The sequence below is a fragment of the Oncorhynchus mykiss genome, chromosome 17 (assembly GCF_013265735.2).
Source record: "Oncorhynchus mykiss isolate Arlee chromosome 17, USDA_OmykA_1.1, whole genome shotgun sequence".
In the NCBI taxonomy this organism is placed as follows: Eukaryota; Metazoa; Chordata; class Actinopteri; order Salmoniformes; family Salmonidae; genus Oncorhynchus; species Oncorhynchus mykiss.
In genome coordinates, this window is record NC_048581.1 from 84,452,681 (window position 1) to 84,467,101 (window position 14,421).

Here is a 14,421-nt window from a genome sequence, read left to right on the forward strand (position 1 = left end):
TCTCTTTGCTGTGTCTCTGTGCTGTGTCCCTGTGCGGTGTCCCTGTGCTGTGTCCCTGTGTTGTGTCTCTGTGCTGTCTCTGTGCTGTCTGTGCTGTGTATCTGTGCTGTGTCCCTGTGCTGTGTCTCTGTGCTGTGTCCCTGTGCTGTGTCCCTGTGCTGTGTCTCTGTGCTGTGTCCCTGTGATGTGTCTCTGTGCTGTGTCTCTGTACTGTGTCTCTGTGCTGTGTCTCTGTGCTGTGCCTCTGTGCTGTGTCTCTGTGCTGTGTCTCTGTGCTGTGTCCCTGTGCTGTTTCTCTGTGCTGTGTCTCAGTGCTGTGTCTCTGTAATGTGTCCCTGTGCTGTGTCTATGTGCTGTGTCTCTGTGCTGTGTCCCTGTGCTGTTTCTCTGTGCTGTGTCTCTGTGCTGTGTCTCTGTGCTGTGTCTCTGTGCTGTGTCTCTGTGCTGTGCCCCTGTGCTGTGTCTCTGTGCTGTGTCTCTGTGCTGTGTCCCTGTGCTGTTTCTCTGTGCTGTGTCTCAGTGCTGTGTCCCTGTGCTGTGTCCCTGTGCTGTGTCTCTGTGCTGTGTCCCTGTGCTGTGTCTCTGTGCTGTTTCTCTGTGCTGTGTCTCTGTGCTGTGTCTCTGTGCTGTGTCTCTGTGCTGTTTCTCTGTGCTGTTTCTCTGTGCTGTGTCTCTGTGCTGTGTCTCTGTGCTGTGTCTCTGTGCTGTTTCTCTGTGCTGTGTCTCTGTGCTGTGTCTCTGTGCTGTGTCTCTGTGCTGTGCCCCTGTGCTGTGTCTCTGTGCTGTGTCTCTGTGCTGTGTCCCTGTGCTGTTTCTCTGTGCTGTGTCTCAGTGCTGTGTCCCTGTGCTGTGTCCCTGTGCTGTGTCTCTATGCTGTGTCCCTGTGCTGTGTCTCTGTGCTGTTTCTCTGTGCTGTGTCTCTGTGCTGTGTCTCTGTGCTGTGTCTCTGTGCTGTTTCTCTGTGCTGTTTCTCTGTGCTGTGTCTGTGCTGTTTCTCCGTGCTGTGTCTCTGTGCTGTGTCTCTGTGCTGTGTCTCTGTGCTGTTTCTCTGTGCTGTGTCTCTGTGCTGTGTCTCTGTGCTGTGTCTCTGTGCTGTGCCCCTGTGCTGTGTCTCTGTGCTGTGTCTCTGTGCTGTGTCTCTGTGCTGTGTCTCTGTGCTGTTTCGCCATACACTGCAGGCGTTTTACAGAACCATGGAACTGCCTCCTAATTTGAAGGGGTGTCCACATACTTTTGTATATTCAGTATAGTGTATATATTTCTATAATAATACAATTGTTCAGAGAAAAATATTTTGTTTAAGAAGTAATCTTTTTTTTTCAAAAGATGTTTCAAAATTATTGGCACCCCTAAAGATGTTTAAGTAATAAATAAAAAAAACTGAAATCTGCATGAACACAATAAAATAAGAATAACGAGGGTATATACAGGGGGTACCAAGTCAATGTGCAGGGGTACAGGTTAGTAATGAGACTATATACAGGGAGAGCTGGTACCGAGTCAATGTGCAGGGGTACAGGTTAGTAATGAGACTATATACAGGGGGTACCAAGTCAATGAGCAGGGGTACAGGTTAGTAATGAGACTATATACAGGGGTACCAAGTCAATGTGCAGGGGTACAGGTTAGTAATGAGACTATATACAGGGGGTACCAAGTCAATGTGCAGGGGTACAGTTTAGTAATGAGACTATATACAGGGAGAGCCGGTACCTAGTCAATGTGCAGGGGTACAGGTTAGTAATGAGACTATATACAGGGGGTACCAAGTCAATGTGCAGGGGTACAGGTTAGTAATGAGACTATATACAGGGGGTACCAAGTCAATGTGCAGGGGTACAGGTTAGTAATGAGACTATATACAGGGGGTACCAAGTCAATGTGCAGGGGTACAGGTTAGTAATGAGACTATATACAGGGGGTACCAAGTCAATGTGCAGGGGTACAGGTTAGTAATGAGGCTATATACAGGGGGTACCAAGTCAATGTGCAGGGGTACAGGTTAGTAATGAGACTATATACAGGGGATACCAAGTCAATGTGCAGGGGTACAGGTTAGTAATGAGACTATATACAGGGAGAGCCGGTACCGAGTCAATGTGCAGGGGTACAGGTTAGTAATGAGACTATATACAGGGGGTACCGAGTCAATGTGCAGGGGTACAGGTTAGTAATGAGACTATATACAGGGGGTACAGGTTAGTAATGAGACTATATACAGGGAGAGCCGGTACCGAGTCAATGTGCAGGGGTACAGGTTAGTAATGAGACTACATACAGGGGGTACCAAGTCAATGTGCAGGGGTACAGGTTAGTAATGAGACTATATACATGGGGTACCAAGTCAATGTGCAGGGGTACAGGTTAGTAATGAGGCTATATACATGGGGTACCAAGTCAATGTGCAGGGGTACAGGTTAGTATTGAGACTATATACAGGGGTACCAAGTCAATGTGCAGGGGTACAGGTTAGTAATGAGACTATATACAGGGGATACCAAGTCAATGTGCAGGGGTACAGGTTAGTGGAGGTCATTTGTACATGTAGATAATTAACAGCAAGTAGCAGCAGTGTAAAAACAAAGGGGAAGGGAGGGTGTCAATGTAAATAGTCCGGGTGGCCATTTGGTTAGTTGTTCATGAGTTTTATGACTTGGGGGGTAGAAGCTGTTAAAAAGCCTTCTGGACCTAGACTTGGCGCTCCGGTACCGCTTGCCGTGCAGTAGCAGAGAGAACAGTCTATGACTTGGGTGGCTGGAGTCTTTGTCAATTTTATGGGCCTTCCTCTGACACCGCCTGGTATAGAGGTCCTGGATGGCAGGAAGCTTGGTCCCAGTGATGTACTGCGTTTCTACTGTCTCCACTCCCGCTCCTTCTCTCCAACTGTCTCCACTCTCTTAACAACTCACACCTTCCTCTCCCTTCCTCCCTTCCTCCCTTCCTCCCTTCCTCCCTTCCTCCCTCTCTCTCTTCATCTCGCCCCTACATCTCTCTAACCCTCTCTCCTCCCCTTTCTTCTCTCTCTCTCCCTTCCTCTCCCTTCCTCCCTTCCTCCCTTCCTCCCTTCCTCCCTCTCTCTCTTCATCTCGCCCTACATCTCTCTAACCCGCTCTCCTCCCCTTTCTTCTCTCTCTCTCTCCCTTCCTCTCCCTTCCTCCCTCTCTTCCTCTCCCTTCCTCCCTCTCTCTCTCCATCTCGCCCTACATCTCTCTAACCCTCTCTCCTCCCCTTTCTTCTCTCTCTCTCTCCCTTCCTCTCCCTTCCTCCCTCTCTTCCTCTCCCTTCCTCCCTCTCTCTCTCCATCTCGCCCTACATCTCTCTACCCCTCTCTCCTCCCATTTCTTCTCTCTCTCCCTCTCTTCCTCTCCCTTCCTCCCTCTCTTCCTCTCCCTTCCTCCCTCTCTCTCTCCATCTCGCCCTACATCTCTCTACCCCTCTCTCCTCCCCTTTCTTCTCTCTCTCTCTCCCTTCCTCTCCCTTCCTCCCTCTCTTCCTCTCCCTTCCTCCCTCTCTTCCTCTCCCTTCCTCCCTCTCTCTCTCCATCTCGCCCTACATGTCTCTAACCCTCTCTCCTCCCCTTTCTTCTCTCTCTCCCTCCCTTCCTCCCTTCCTCCCTTCCTCCCTCTCTCCCTTTCTCTCTCTCTCTGTAGGGTAAGATGAGGTGATTAGTGGGCATTCTCTGCCTCAGTAATTAGAATGAGAGAGCAGAGCAGAGGTAGATCAAGGAGACACACACACACACACACACACACACACACACACACATACACACAGAGGGTAGACAAAGCTGGATCAAGGAAACACATGATTTCCTCTACGTATCAGGAGTGTGTTTTACGGTGGTATCACATCCCTCTGTTGTCTCTCTGACAGGTGTGTGTCTCAGAGAGGGAGAATAATAAGGAACAGAGGGTCTATAGATTTGTGTTGTTAGAAGATGTATAATTGCTGAATGATTGATAATAACTTAATAACTTGTATTTTCTTCCAATTTCTCCCCTTACCTTCCTTTTCTCTCTCTCTCTCTCTCTCTCTCTCTCTCTCTCTCTCTCTCTCTCTCTCTCTCTCTCTTTCTCACTCTCTCTCTCTTTCTCTCTCTCTCTGTCTGTCTGTCTGTCTGTCTGTCTGTCTGTCTGTCTGTCTGTCTGTCTGTCTGTCTGTCTCTCTCTCTCTCTCTCTCTCTCTCTCTCTCTTTCTCACTCTCTGCCTGTCTGTCTGACTGTCTCCACTCCCACTCCTTCTCTCCAACTGTCTCCACTCTCTTAACAACTCACACATTCCTCTCCCTTCCTCCCTTCCTCCCTTCCTCCCTTCCTCCCTCTCTCTCTTCATCTCGCCCTACATCTCTCTAACCCTCTCTCCTCCCCTTTCTTCTCTCTCTCTCTCCCTTCCTCTCCCTTCCTCCCTCTCTTCCTCTCCCTTCCTCCCTCTCTCTCTCCATCTCGCCCTACATCTCTCTAACCCTCTCTCCTCCCCTTTCTTCTCTCTCTCTCTCCCTTCCTCTCCCTTCCTCCCTCTCTTCCTCTCCCTTCCTCCCTCTCTCTCTCCATCTCGCCCTACATCTCTCTAACCCTCTCTCCTCCCCTTTCTTCTCTCTCTCTCTCCCTTCCTCTCCCTTCCTCCCTCTCTTCCTCTCCCTTCCTCCCTCTCTCTCTCCATCTCGCCCTACATCTCTCTACCCCTCTCTCCTCCCATTTCTTCTCTCTCTCCCTCTCTTCCTCTCCCTTCCTCCCTCTCTTCCTCTCCCTTCCTCCCTCTCTCTCTCCATCTCGCCCTACATCTCTCTACCCCTCTCTCCTCCTCCTTTCTTCTCTCTCTCTCTCCCTTCCTCTCCCTTCCTCCCTCTCTTCCTCTCCCTTCCTCCCTCTCTTCCTCTCCCTTCCTCCCTCTCTCTCTCCATCTCGCCCTACATGTCTCTAACCCTCTCTCCTCCCCTTTCTTCTCTCTCTCCCTCCCTTCCTCCCTTCCTCCCTTCCTCCCTCTCTCCCTTTCTCTCTCTCTCTGTAGGGTAAGATGAGGTGATTAGTGGGCATTCTCTGCCTCAGTAATTAGAATGAGAGAGCAGAGCAGAGGTAGATCAAGGAGACACACACACACACACACACACACACACACATACACACAGAGGGTAGACAAAGCTGGATCAAGGAAACACATGATTTCCTCTACGTATCAGGAGTGTGTTTTACGGTGGTATCACATCCCTCTGTTGTCTCTCTGACAGGTGTGTGTCTCAGAGAGGGAGAATAATAAGGAACAGAGGGTCTATAGATTTGTGTTGTTAGAAGATGTATAATTGCTGAATGATTGATAATAACTTAATAACTTGTATTTTCTTCCAATTTCTCCCCTTACCTTCCTTTTCTCTCTCTCTCTCTCTCTCTCTCTCTCTCTCTCTCTCTCTCTCTCTCTCTCTCTCTCTCTCTCTCTCTCTCTCTTTCTCACTCTCTCTCTCTTTCTCTCTCTCTCTGTCTGTCTGTCTGTCTGTCTGTCTGTCTGTCTGTCTGTCTCTCTCTCTCTCTCTCTCTCTCTCTCTCTCTCTCTCTTTCTCACTCTCTGCCTGTCTGTCTGTCTGTCTGTCTGTCTGTCTGTCCGTCTCTCTCTCTCTCTCTCTCTCTCTCTCTCTCTCTCTCTCTCTCTCTCACTGTCTGTCTGTCTGTCTGTCTGTCTGTCTGTCTGTCTGTCTGTCTGTCTGTCTGTCTGTCTCTCTCTCTCTCTCTCTCTCTCTCTTTGCTCTCTCTCTCTCTTCCTCATCCTCTAGTTTGGTAGAACAGAGGTGATTGACAACACTCTAAACCCAGACTTTGTCAGGAAGTACATCCTGGACTATTTCTTTGAGGAGAAGCAGAATCTACGCTTTGACTTGTGAGTGATTATTTGCTTTAAACAGTATTCATGTTGAGTCCCCACACAGATTACCCTCTGTTCCCTTGCTTTAAACAGTATTCATGTTGAGTCCCCACACAGATTACCCTCTGTTCCCTTGCTTTAAACAGTATTCATGTTGAGTCCCCACACAGATTACCCTCTGTTCCCTTGCTTTTCTCTCTGTCTGTGTCTGTATGTCTCTGTATGTCTCTTTGTGTCTCTGTATGTCTCTTTGTGTCTATGTATGTCTCTATATGTCTCTGTCTGTCTCTGTATGTCTCTGTCTGTCTGTCTGTCTCTGTCTATGTCTGTCTGTCTGTCTCTGTATGCCTCTGTATGTCTCTGTGTGTCTCTTTATGTCTCTGTCTGTCTCTGTCTGTCTGTCTGTCTCTGTCTATGTCTGTCTGTCTGTCTCTGTATGCCTCTGTATGTCTCTGTGTGTCTCTTTATGTCTCTGTCTGTCTCTGTCTGTATGTCTCTGTATGTCTCTGTATGTCTGTCTGTCTCTGTCTGTCTCTGTATGTCTCTCTATGTCTGTCTGTCTCTGTCTGTTTCTGTTTGTCTCTGTCTGTCTCTGTAAGGCTGTCTGTCTCTGTCTGTCTCTGTTTGTCTCTGTATGTCTCTGTATGTCTGTCTGTCTGTCTCTGTCTGTCTCTGTTTGTCTGTCTGTCTGTCTCTGTCTGTCTGTCTCTGTCTATGTCTGTCTGTCTGTCTCTGTATGCCTCTGTATGTCTCTGTGTGTCTCTTTATGTCTCTGTCTGTCTCTGTCTGTATGTCTCTGTATGTCTCTGTATGTCTGTCTGTCTCTGTCTGTCTCTGTATGTCTCTGTATGTCTGTCTGTCTCTGTCTGTTTCTGTTTGTCTCTGTCTGTCTCTGTAAGGCTGTCTGTCTCTGTCTGTCTCTGTCTGTCTCTGTATGTCTGTCTGTCTCTGTCTGTCTCTGTCTGTCTCTGTATGTCTCTGTATGTCTGTCTCTGTCTGTCTCTGTCTGTCTCTGTATGTCTCTGTCTGTCTCTGTATGTCTCTGTATGTCTGTCTCTGTCTGTCTGTCTGTCTGTCTGTCTGTCTGTCTGTCTGTCTGTCTGTCTGTCTGTCTGTCTGTCTGTCTGTCTGTCTGTCTGTGTCTGTGTCTGTGTCTGTCTGTCTGTCTGTCTGTCTGTCTGTGTCTGTGTCTGTCTCTGTATGTCTGTCTGTCTGTCTGTCTGTCTGTCTGTCTGTCTGTCTGTCTGTCTGTCTGTCTGTCTGTCTCTGTATGTCTGTCTGTCTCCGTCTGTCTCTGTCTGTCTCTGTATGTCTCTCTATGTCTCTGTATGTCTGTCTCTGTCTGTCTCTGTATGTCTGTCTTTCCCTGTCTGTGTCTGTCTGTCTGTCTCTGTATGTCTGTCTCTGTCTGTATGTCTGTCTGTCTCTGTCTCTGTCTGTCTGTCAATTCAATTCAATTCAAGGGCTTTATTGGCATGGGAAACATGTGTTAGCATTGCCAAAGCAAAAAATGAACAGTAAACATTACACATACAGAGGTTTCAAAACAATAAAGACATTACAAATGTCATGTTATATATATACAGTGTTTTAACAATGTACAAATGGTTAAAGGACACAAGATAAAATAAATAAGCATAAATATAGGTTGTATTTACAATGGTGTGTGTTCTTCACTGGTTGCCCTTTTCTCGTGGCAACAGGTCACAGATCTTGCTGCTGTGATGGCACACTGTGGAATTTCCCCCAGTAGATATGGGAGTTTATCAAAATTGGATTTGTTTTCGAATTCTTTGTGGATCTGTGCAATCTGAGGGAAATATGTCTCTCTAATATGGTCATACGTTGGGCAGGAGGTTAGGAAGTGCAGCTCAGTTTTCACCTCATTTTGTGGGCAGTGAGCACATAGCCTGTCTTCTCTTGAGAGCCATGTCTGCCTACGGCGGCCTTTCTCAATAGCAAGGCTATGCTCACTGAGTCTGTACATAGTCAAAGCTTTCCTTAATTTTGGGTCAGTCACAGTGGTCAGGTATTCTGCCGCTGTGTACTCTCTGTGTAGGGCCAAATACCATTCTAGTTTGCTCAGTTTTTTTGTTAATTCTTTCCAATGTGTCAAGTAATTATCTTTTTGTTTTCTCATGATTTGGTTGGATCTAATTGTGCTAATGTCCTGGGCTCTGTTCACAAACACAAACACACCCTACAGAGCCCCAGGACCAGCTTGCTTAGGGGACTCTTCTCCAGGTTCATCTCTCTGTAGGTGATGGCTTTGTTATGGAAGGTTTGGGAATCTCTTCCTTTAAGGTGGTTATAGAATTTAACGGCTCTTTTCTGGATTTTGATAATTAGTGGGTATCGGCCTAATTCTGCTCTGCATGCATTATTTGGTGTTCTACGTTGTACACGGAGGATATTTTTGCAGAATTCTGCGTGCAGATTCTCAATTTGGTGTTTGTCCCATTTTGTGAAGTCTTGGTTGGTGAGCGGACCCCAGACCTCACAACCATTAAAGGCAATGGGCTCTATGACTGATTCAAGTATTTTTAGCCAGATCCTAATTGGTATGTTGAAATTTATGTTCCTTTTGATGGCATAGAATGCCCTTCTTGCCTTGTCTCAGATCGTTCACAGCTTTGTGGAAGTTACCTGTGGCGCTGATGTTTAGGCCAAGGTATGTATAGTTTTTTGTGTGCTCTAGGGCAACAGTGTCTAGATGGAATTTGTATTTGTGGTCCTGGTGACTGGACCTTTTTTGGAACACCATTATTTTTGGTCTTACTGAGATTTACTGTCAGGGCCCAGGTCTGACAGAATCTGTGCATAAGATCTAGGTGCTGCTGTAGGCCCTCCTTGGTTGGTGACAGAAGCACCAGATCATCAGCAAACAGCAGACATTTGACTTCGGATTCTAGTAGGGTGAGGCCGGGTGCTGCAGACTTTTCTAGTGCCCGCGCCAATTCGTTGATATATATGTTGAAGAGGGTGGGTCTTAAGCTGCATCCCTGTCTCACCCTACGACCCTGTGTGAAGAAATGTGTGTGTTTTTTGCCAATTTTAACCGCACACTTGTTGTTTGTGTACATTGATTTTATAATGTCGTATGTTTTACCCCCAAAACCACTTTCCATCAGTTTGTATAGCAGACCCTCATGCCAAATTGAGTCAAAGGCTTTTTTGAAATCAACAAAGCATGAGAAGACTTTGCCTTTGTTTTGGTTTGTTTGGTTGTCAATTAGGGTGTGCAGGGTGAATACATGGTCTGTTGTACGATAATTTGGTAAAAAGCCAATTTGACATTTGCTCAGTACATTGTTTTCATTGAGGAAATGTATGAGTCTGCTGTTAATGATAATGCAGAGGATTTTCCCAAGGTTACTGTTGACGCATATTCCACGGTAGTTATTGGGGTCAAATTTGTCTCCACTTTTGTGGATTGGGGTGATCAGTCCTTGGTTCCAAATATTGGGGAAGATGCCAGAGCTAAGGATGATGTTAAAGAGTTTTAGTATGGCCAATTGGAATTTGTTGTCTGTATATTTGATAATTTCGTTGAGGATACCATCAACACCACAGGCCTTTTTGGGTTGGAGGGTTTTTATTTTGTCCTGTAACTCATTCAATGTAATTGGAGAATCCAGTGGGTTCTGGTAGTCTTTAATAGTTGATTCTAAGATCTGTATTTGATCATGTATATGGTTTTGCTCTTTATTCTTTGTTATAGAGACAAAAAGTTTGGAGAAGTGGTTTACCCATACATCTCCATTTTGGATAGATAATTCTCGTGTTGTTGTTTGTTTAGTGTTTTCCAGTTTTCCCAGAAGTGGTTAGAGTCTATGGATTCTTCAATTGCATTGAGCTGATTTCTGACATGCTGTTCCTTCTTTTTCCGTAGTGTATTTCTGTATTGTTTTAGTGATTCACCATAGTGAAGGCTTAGACTCAGGTTTTCCGGGTCTCTATGTTTTTGGTTGGACAGGTTTCTCAATTTCTTTCTTCGATTTTTGCATTCTTCATCAAACCATTTGTCATTATTGTTAATTTTCTTCGGGTTTTCTATTTGAGATTTTTAGATTTGATAGGGAAGCTGAGAGGTCAAATATATTGTTAAGATTTTCTACTGCCAAGTTTACACCTTCACTATTACAGTGGAACGTTTTACCCAGGAAATTGTCTAAAAGGGATTGAATTTGTTGTTGCCTTATTGTTTTTTGGTAGGTTTCCAAACTGCATTCCTTCCATCTATAGCATTTCTTAATGTTACTCAGTTCCTTTGGCTTTGATGCCTCAGGTGTTTGTCCCCCTGTGTGCTGAGGGTGTCAGGTTCTTGTCCGGTTCTGGCATTTAGGTCGCCACAGACTAGTACATGTCCCTGGGCCTGGAAATGATTGATTTCCCCGTCCAGGATGGAGAAGCTGTCCCTATTAAAATATGGGTATTCTAGTGGGGGGATATAGGTAGCACACAGGAGGACATTTTTCTCTGTTAGGATAATTTCCTTTTGAATTTCTAGCCAAATGTAGAATGTTCCTGTTTTGATTAATTTAATGGAGTGAGTTTGGTCTGCTCTATACCAAATTAACATACCCCCTGAGTCCCTTCCCTGTTTCACACCTGGTAGTTTGGTGGATGGGACTACCAGCTCTCTGTAACCTAGAGGGCAACCAGTGGGTCCGTCTCCTCTATACCAGGTTTCTTGCAGGATGACAATGTCTGTATTACCGATTTCTTTGGTGAAGTCCGGGTTCCTGCTCTTTAGGCCAAAGGCAGATGACCTAAGGCCTTGGATATTCCAAGATGATATAGTGAAGGCTTTTTGTGTGTCCAATGTTGTTGGTCGTGGTTTGGCCTCAGGCCAGTAAGTGTGAGCAGAGCAGAGTCTGTCTCTGTCTGTCTGTCTGTCTGTCTGTCTGTCTGTCTGTCTGTCTGTCTGTCTGTCTGTCTGTCTGTCTGTCTGTCTGTCTGTCTGTCTGTCTGTCTGTGTTGTCATGAAAGTAAACATCAGACAGATGTGTTTATTCTGTATCCATGTTTATTCTGCATCCAGGATGATTCTGTATCCATGTTTATTCTGTATCCAGGGTGATTCTGTATCCATGTTTATTCTGTATCCATGTTTATTCTGTATCCATGTTTATTCTGTATCCAGGATGATTCTGTATTCATGTTTATTCTGTATCCAGGGTGATTCTGTATCCATGTTTATTCTGTATCCAGGGTGATTCTGTTTCCATGGTGATTCTATATCCATGTTTATTCTGTATCCAGGATGTTTCTGTATTCATGTTTATTCTGTATCCAGGGTGATTCTGTATCCATGTTTATTCTGTATCCAGGATGATTCTGTATCCATGTTTATTCTGTATCCATGTTTATTCTGTATCCATGTTTATTCTGTATCCAGGATGATTCTGTATTCATGTTTATTCTGTATCCAGGGTGATTCTGTATCCATGTTTATTCTGTATCCAGGGTGATTCTGTATCCATGGTGATTCTGTATCCAGGGTGATTCTGTATCCATGTTTATTCTGTATCCAGGGTGATTCTGTTTCCATCGTGATTCTATATCCATGTTTATTCTGTATCCAGGATGTTTCTGTATTCATGTTTATTCTGTATCCAGGATGTTTCTGTATCCATGTTTATTCTGTATCCAGGATGATTCTGTATCCATGTTTATTCTGTATCCATGTTTATTCTGTATCCAGGATGATTCTGTATTCATGTTTATTCTGTATCCAGGGTGATTCTGTATCCATGTTTATTCTGTATCCAGGGTGATTCTGTATCCATGGTGATTCTGTATCCAGGGTGATGCTGTGCATAAACAGGGCCAGCGACTTTATAAATATGAGTCATTTATAGTCATAGAAATTGGTGTAACAACTAAAAGCTCTATGCATATAGCATTCTAATGAAAGAATGCTGCTCTCTCTCTCTCTCTCTCTCTCTCTCCCTCTCTCTCTCTCTCTCTCTCTATCTCAATTCAATTCAATTCAAGGGGCTTTATTGGCATGGGAAACATGTGTTAACATTGCCAAAGCAAGTGAGGTAGATAATATACAAAAATGAAATAAACAATAAAAATTAACAGTAAACATTACACATACAGAAGTTTCTCTCTCTCTTATATCTCTCACTTCCCCCTCTCTCTCCCTCTCTCTCTCCCTCTCTCACTCTCCCTCTCTCTCCCCCTGTCTCCCTCTGTCTTTCTCTCTCTCTCTCTCTCTGATGAGACTAGCTCTGGGGTTAATTGCTGGTCTTTGATAGCTCTTTCTCACACATGTAGAGATATAAATAGAGATATAGAACGTTTGGTTCCATTTTAAAAAAAAGACAGTGTATCCTTTCAAAGAACAAAGTCGACCGTTCCAAGTCCTCCCTTTTTAACATTAAATGTGTTTCATCTTCGTAGGGCTCATCAGTGCATATCCTTCACCTTGATGTGTCTACATTCATATGCAGATGATCAGCCTCATAACAACTAGCCTCCATTAGGGCTCTACTATCTTACCACTATTACCAAGATCAAATGGAGGACCACCCCCTTAGCATTTACTTATGGACTGATACATCTGAAAGGACCTTCATCTACCACAGGCCTAGTAAAATCTCTCTCTCTCGCTCTCTCTCTCTCTCTCTCTCTCTCTCTCTCTCTCTCTCTCTCTCTCTCTCTCTCTCTCTCTCTCTCTCTCTTTCCCGCTCTCTCTCTCTCTCTCTCTCTTTCTTGCTCTCTCTCTCTCAATTTTCAATTTCAATTTCAGGGGCTTTATTGGCATGGGAAATATATGTTAACATTGCCAAAGCAAGTGAAATAGATAATAAACAAAAGTGAAATTAACAATAAAAAATGAACAGTAAACAATACACTCAAAAAAGTTCCAAAAGAATAAAGACAAATGTTATATTACGTCTATATACAGTGTTGTAATGATGAGTAAATATTGTGTAGACTTTTTCTACTGTATTATTGATTGTATGTTTGTTTATTCCATGTGTAACTGTGTTGTTGTTTGTGTCGCACTGCTTTGCTTTATCTTGGCCAGGTCGCAGTTGTAAATGAGAACTTGTTCTCAACTAGACTGCCTGGCCTGCCTAAAATCAAATCAAATAGTTAAAGTACAAAGGGGAAAATAAATAAACATATAGGTTGTATTTACAATGGTGTTTGTTCTTCACTGGTTGCCCTTTTCTCGTGGCAACAGGTCACACATCTTGCTGCTGTGATGGCACACTGTGGTATTTCACCCAGTAGATATGGGAGTTTATCAAAATTGGATTTGTTTTCAAATTCTTTGTGGGTCTGTGTAATCTGAGGGAAATATGTGTCTCTAATATGTTCAGTGAAGTGGAGCTCAGTGACCATCTCATCTTGTGGGCAGTGTGCACATAGCCTGTCTTCTCTTGAGAGTCAGGTCTGCCTTCGGTGTCCTTTCTCAATAGCAAGGCTATGCTCACTGAATCTATACATTGTCAAATACTCAGGTATTCTGCTACTGTGTACACTCTGTTTAGGGCCAAATAGCATTCTAGTTTGCTCTGTTCGTTTGTTTGTTAATTACTTGACACATTGGAAATAATTATCTTTTTGTTTTTTCATGATTTGGTTGGGTCTGATTGTGCTGCTGTCCTGGGGCTTTGTGGGGTCTGTTTGTGTTTGTGAACAGAGCCCCAGGACCAGCTTGCTTAGGGGACTTGTCTTCAGGTTCATCACTCTGTAGGTGATGGCTTTGTTAAGGAAGGTTTGGGAATCGCTTCCTTTTAGGTGGTTGTAGAATTTAACATATTTTTTCTGGATTCTGTCTCTGTCTCTGTCTCTGTCTCTGTCTCTGTCTCTGTCTCTCTGTCTCTCTCTCTCTCTCTGTCTCTCTCTCTCTCTCTCTCTCTCTCTCTCTCTCTCTCTCTCTCTCTCTCTCTCTGTCTCTGTCTCTGTCTCTGTCTCTCTCTCTGTCTCTGTCTCTGTCTCTGTCTCTGTCTCTGTCTCTCTCTCTGTCTCTGTCTCTGTCTCTGTCTCTGTCTCTCTCTCTGTCTCTGTCTCTGTCTCTCTCTCTCTCTGTCTCTCTCTCTCTCTCTCTCTGTCTCTCTCTCTCTCTCTCTCTCTATTTCTCTCACTCTATTGCTCACATTCACACACATAAACATACCTGTGTTATCTGTCTGTTTCTCCTCCAGGTATGACGTGGACTCTAAAAGCCCAGACCTCTCCAAACACGTGAGTGGATACACCTTCTCAAACCCAAAGCCAATGATCAACAGGGATTGGCCAATACTCACAACAATCAACATAATTGGCTGAATCCATTGGCTTTCAAAGTTATTAGTCAGCAATACAAGTTAACTGATATAACAGAGTCATCAGAGTTAGAAACCAGTTCAAACTCATCATGAACAATTAACCCAATATTCAGAGAGATTAAACATGTATTTCTGCTCTCTAATTGGCCAAACTCTTCTTATTTATGTCTTTGGTCTGATCGTGACGTTGCATGGTTTGATTAGTTGTGCCTGTTGAATGCTGCATGGTTTGATTTAGTTGTGCCTGTTGAATTTTGCTCAGCTTTATTAGTTGTGG

General features: G+C 44.4%; 1 protein-coding gene across 1 annotated transcript in view; it reads left to right on the forward strand.

Moving 5' to 3' along the window:
* The window catches only part of LOC110493280 (copine-5), a 305,250-nt gene that overhangs the window by 72,892 nt on the left and 217,937 nt on the right, over nt 1–14,421 (forward strand). The window contains exons 5-6 of the mRNA XM_036950811.1: nt 5,762–5,865; nt 14,022–14,061. Of these exons, the coding sequence (XP_036806706.1) occupies nt 5,762–5,865; nt 14,022–14,061 (144 nt within the window). The remainder of the gene's footprint in view (nt 1–5,761; nt 5,866–14,021; nt 14,062–14,421) is intronic.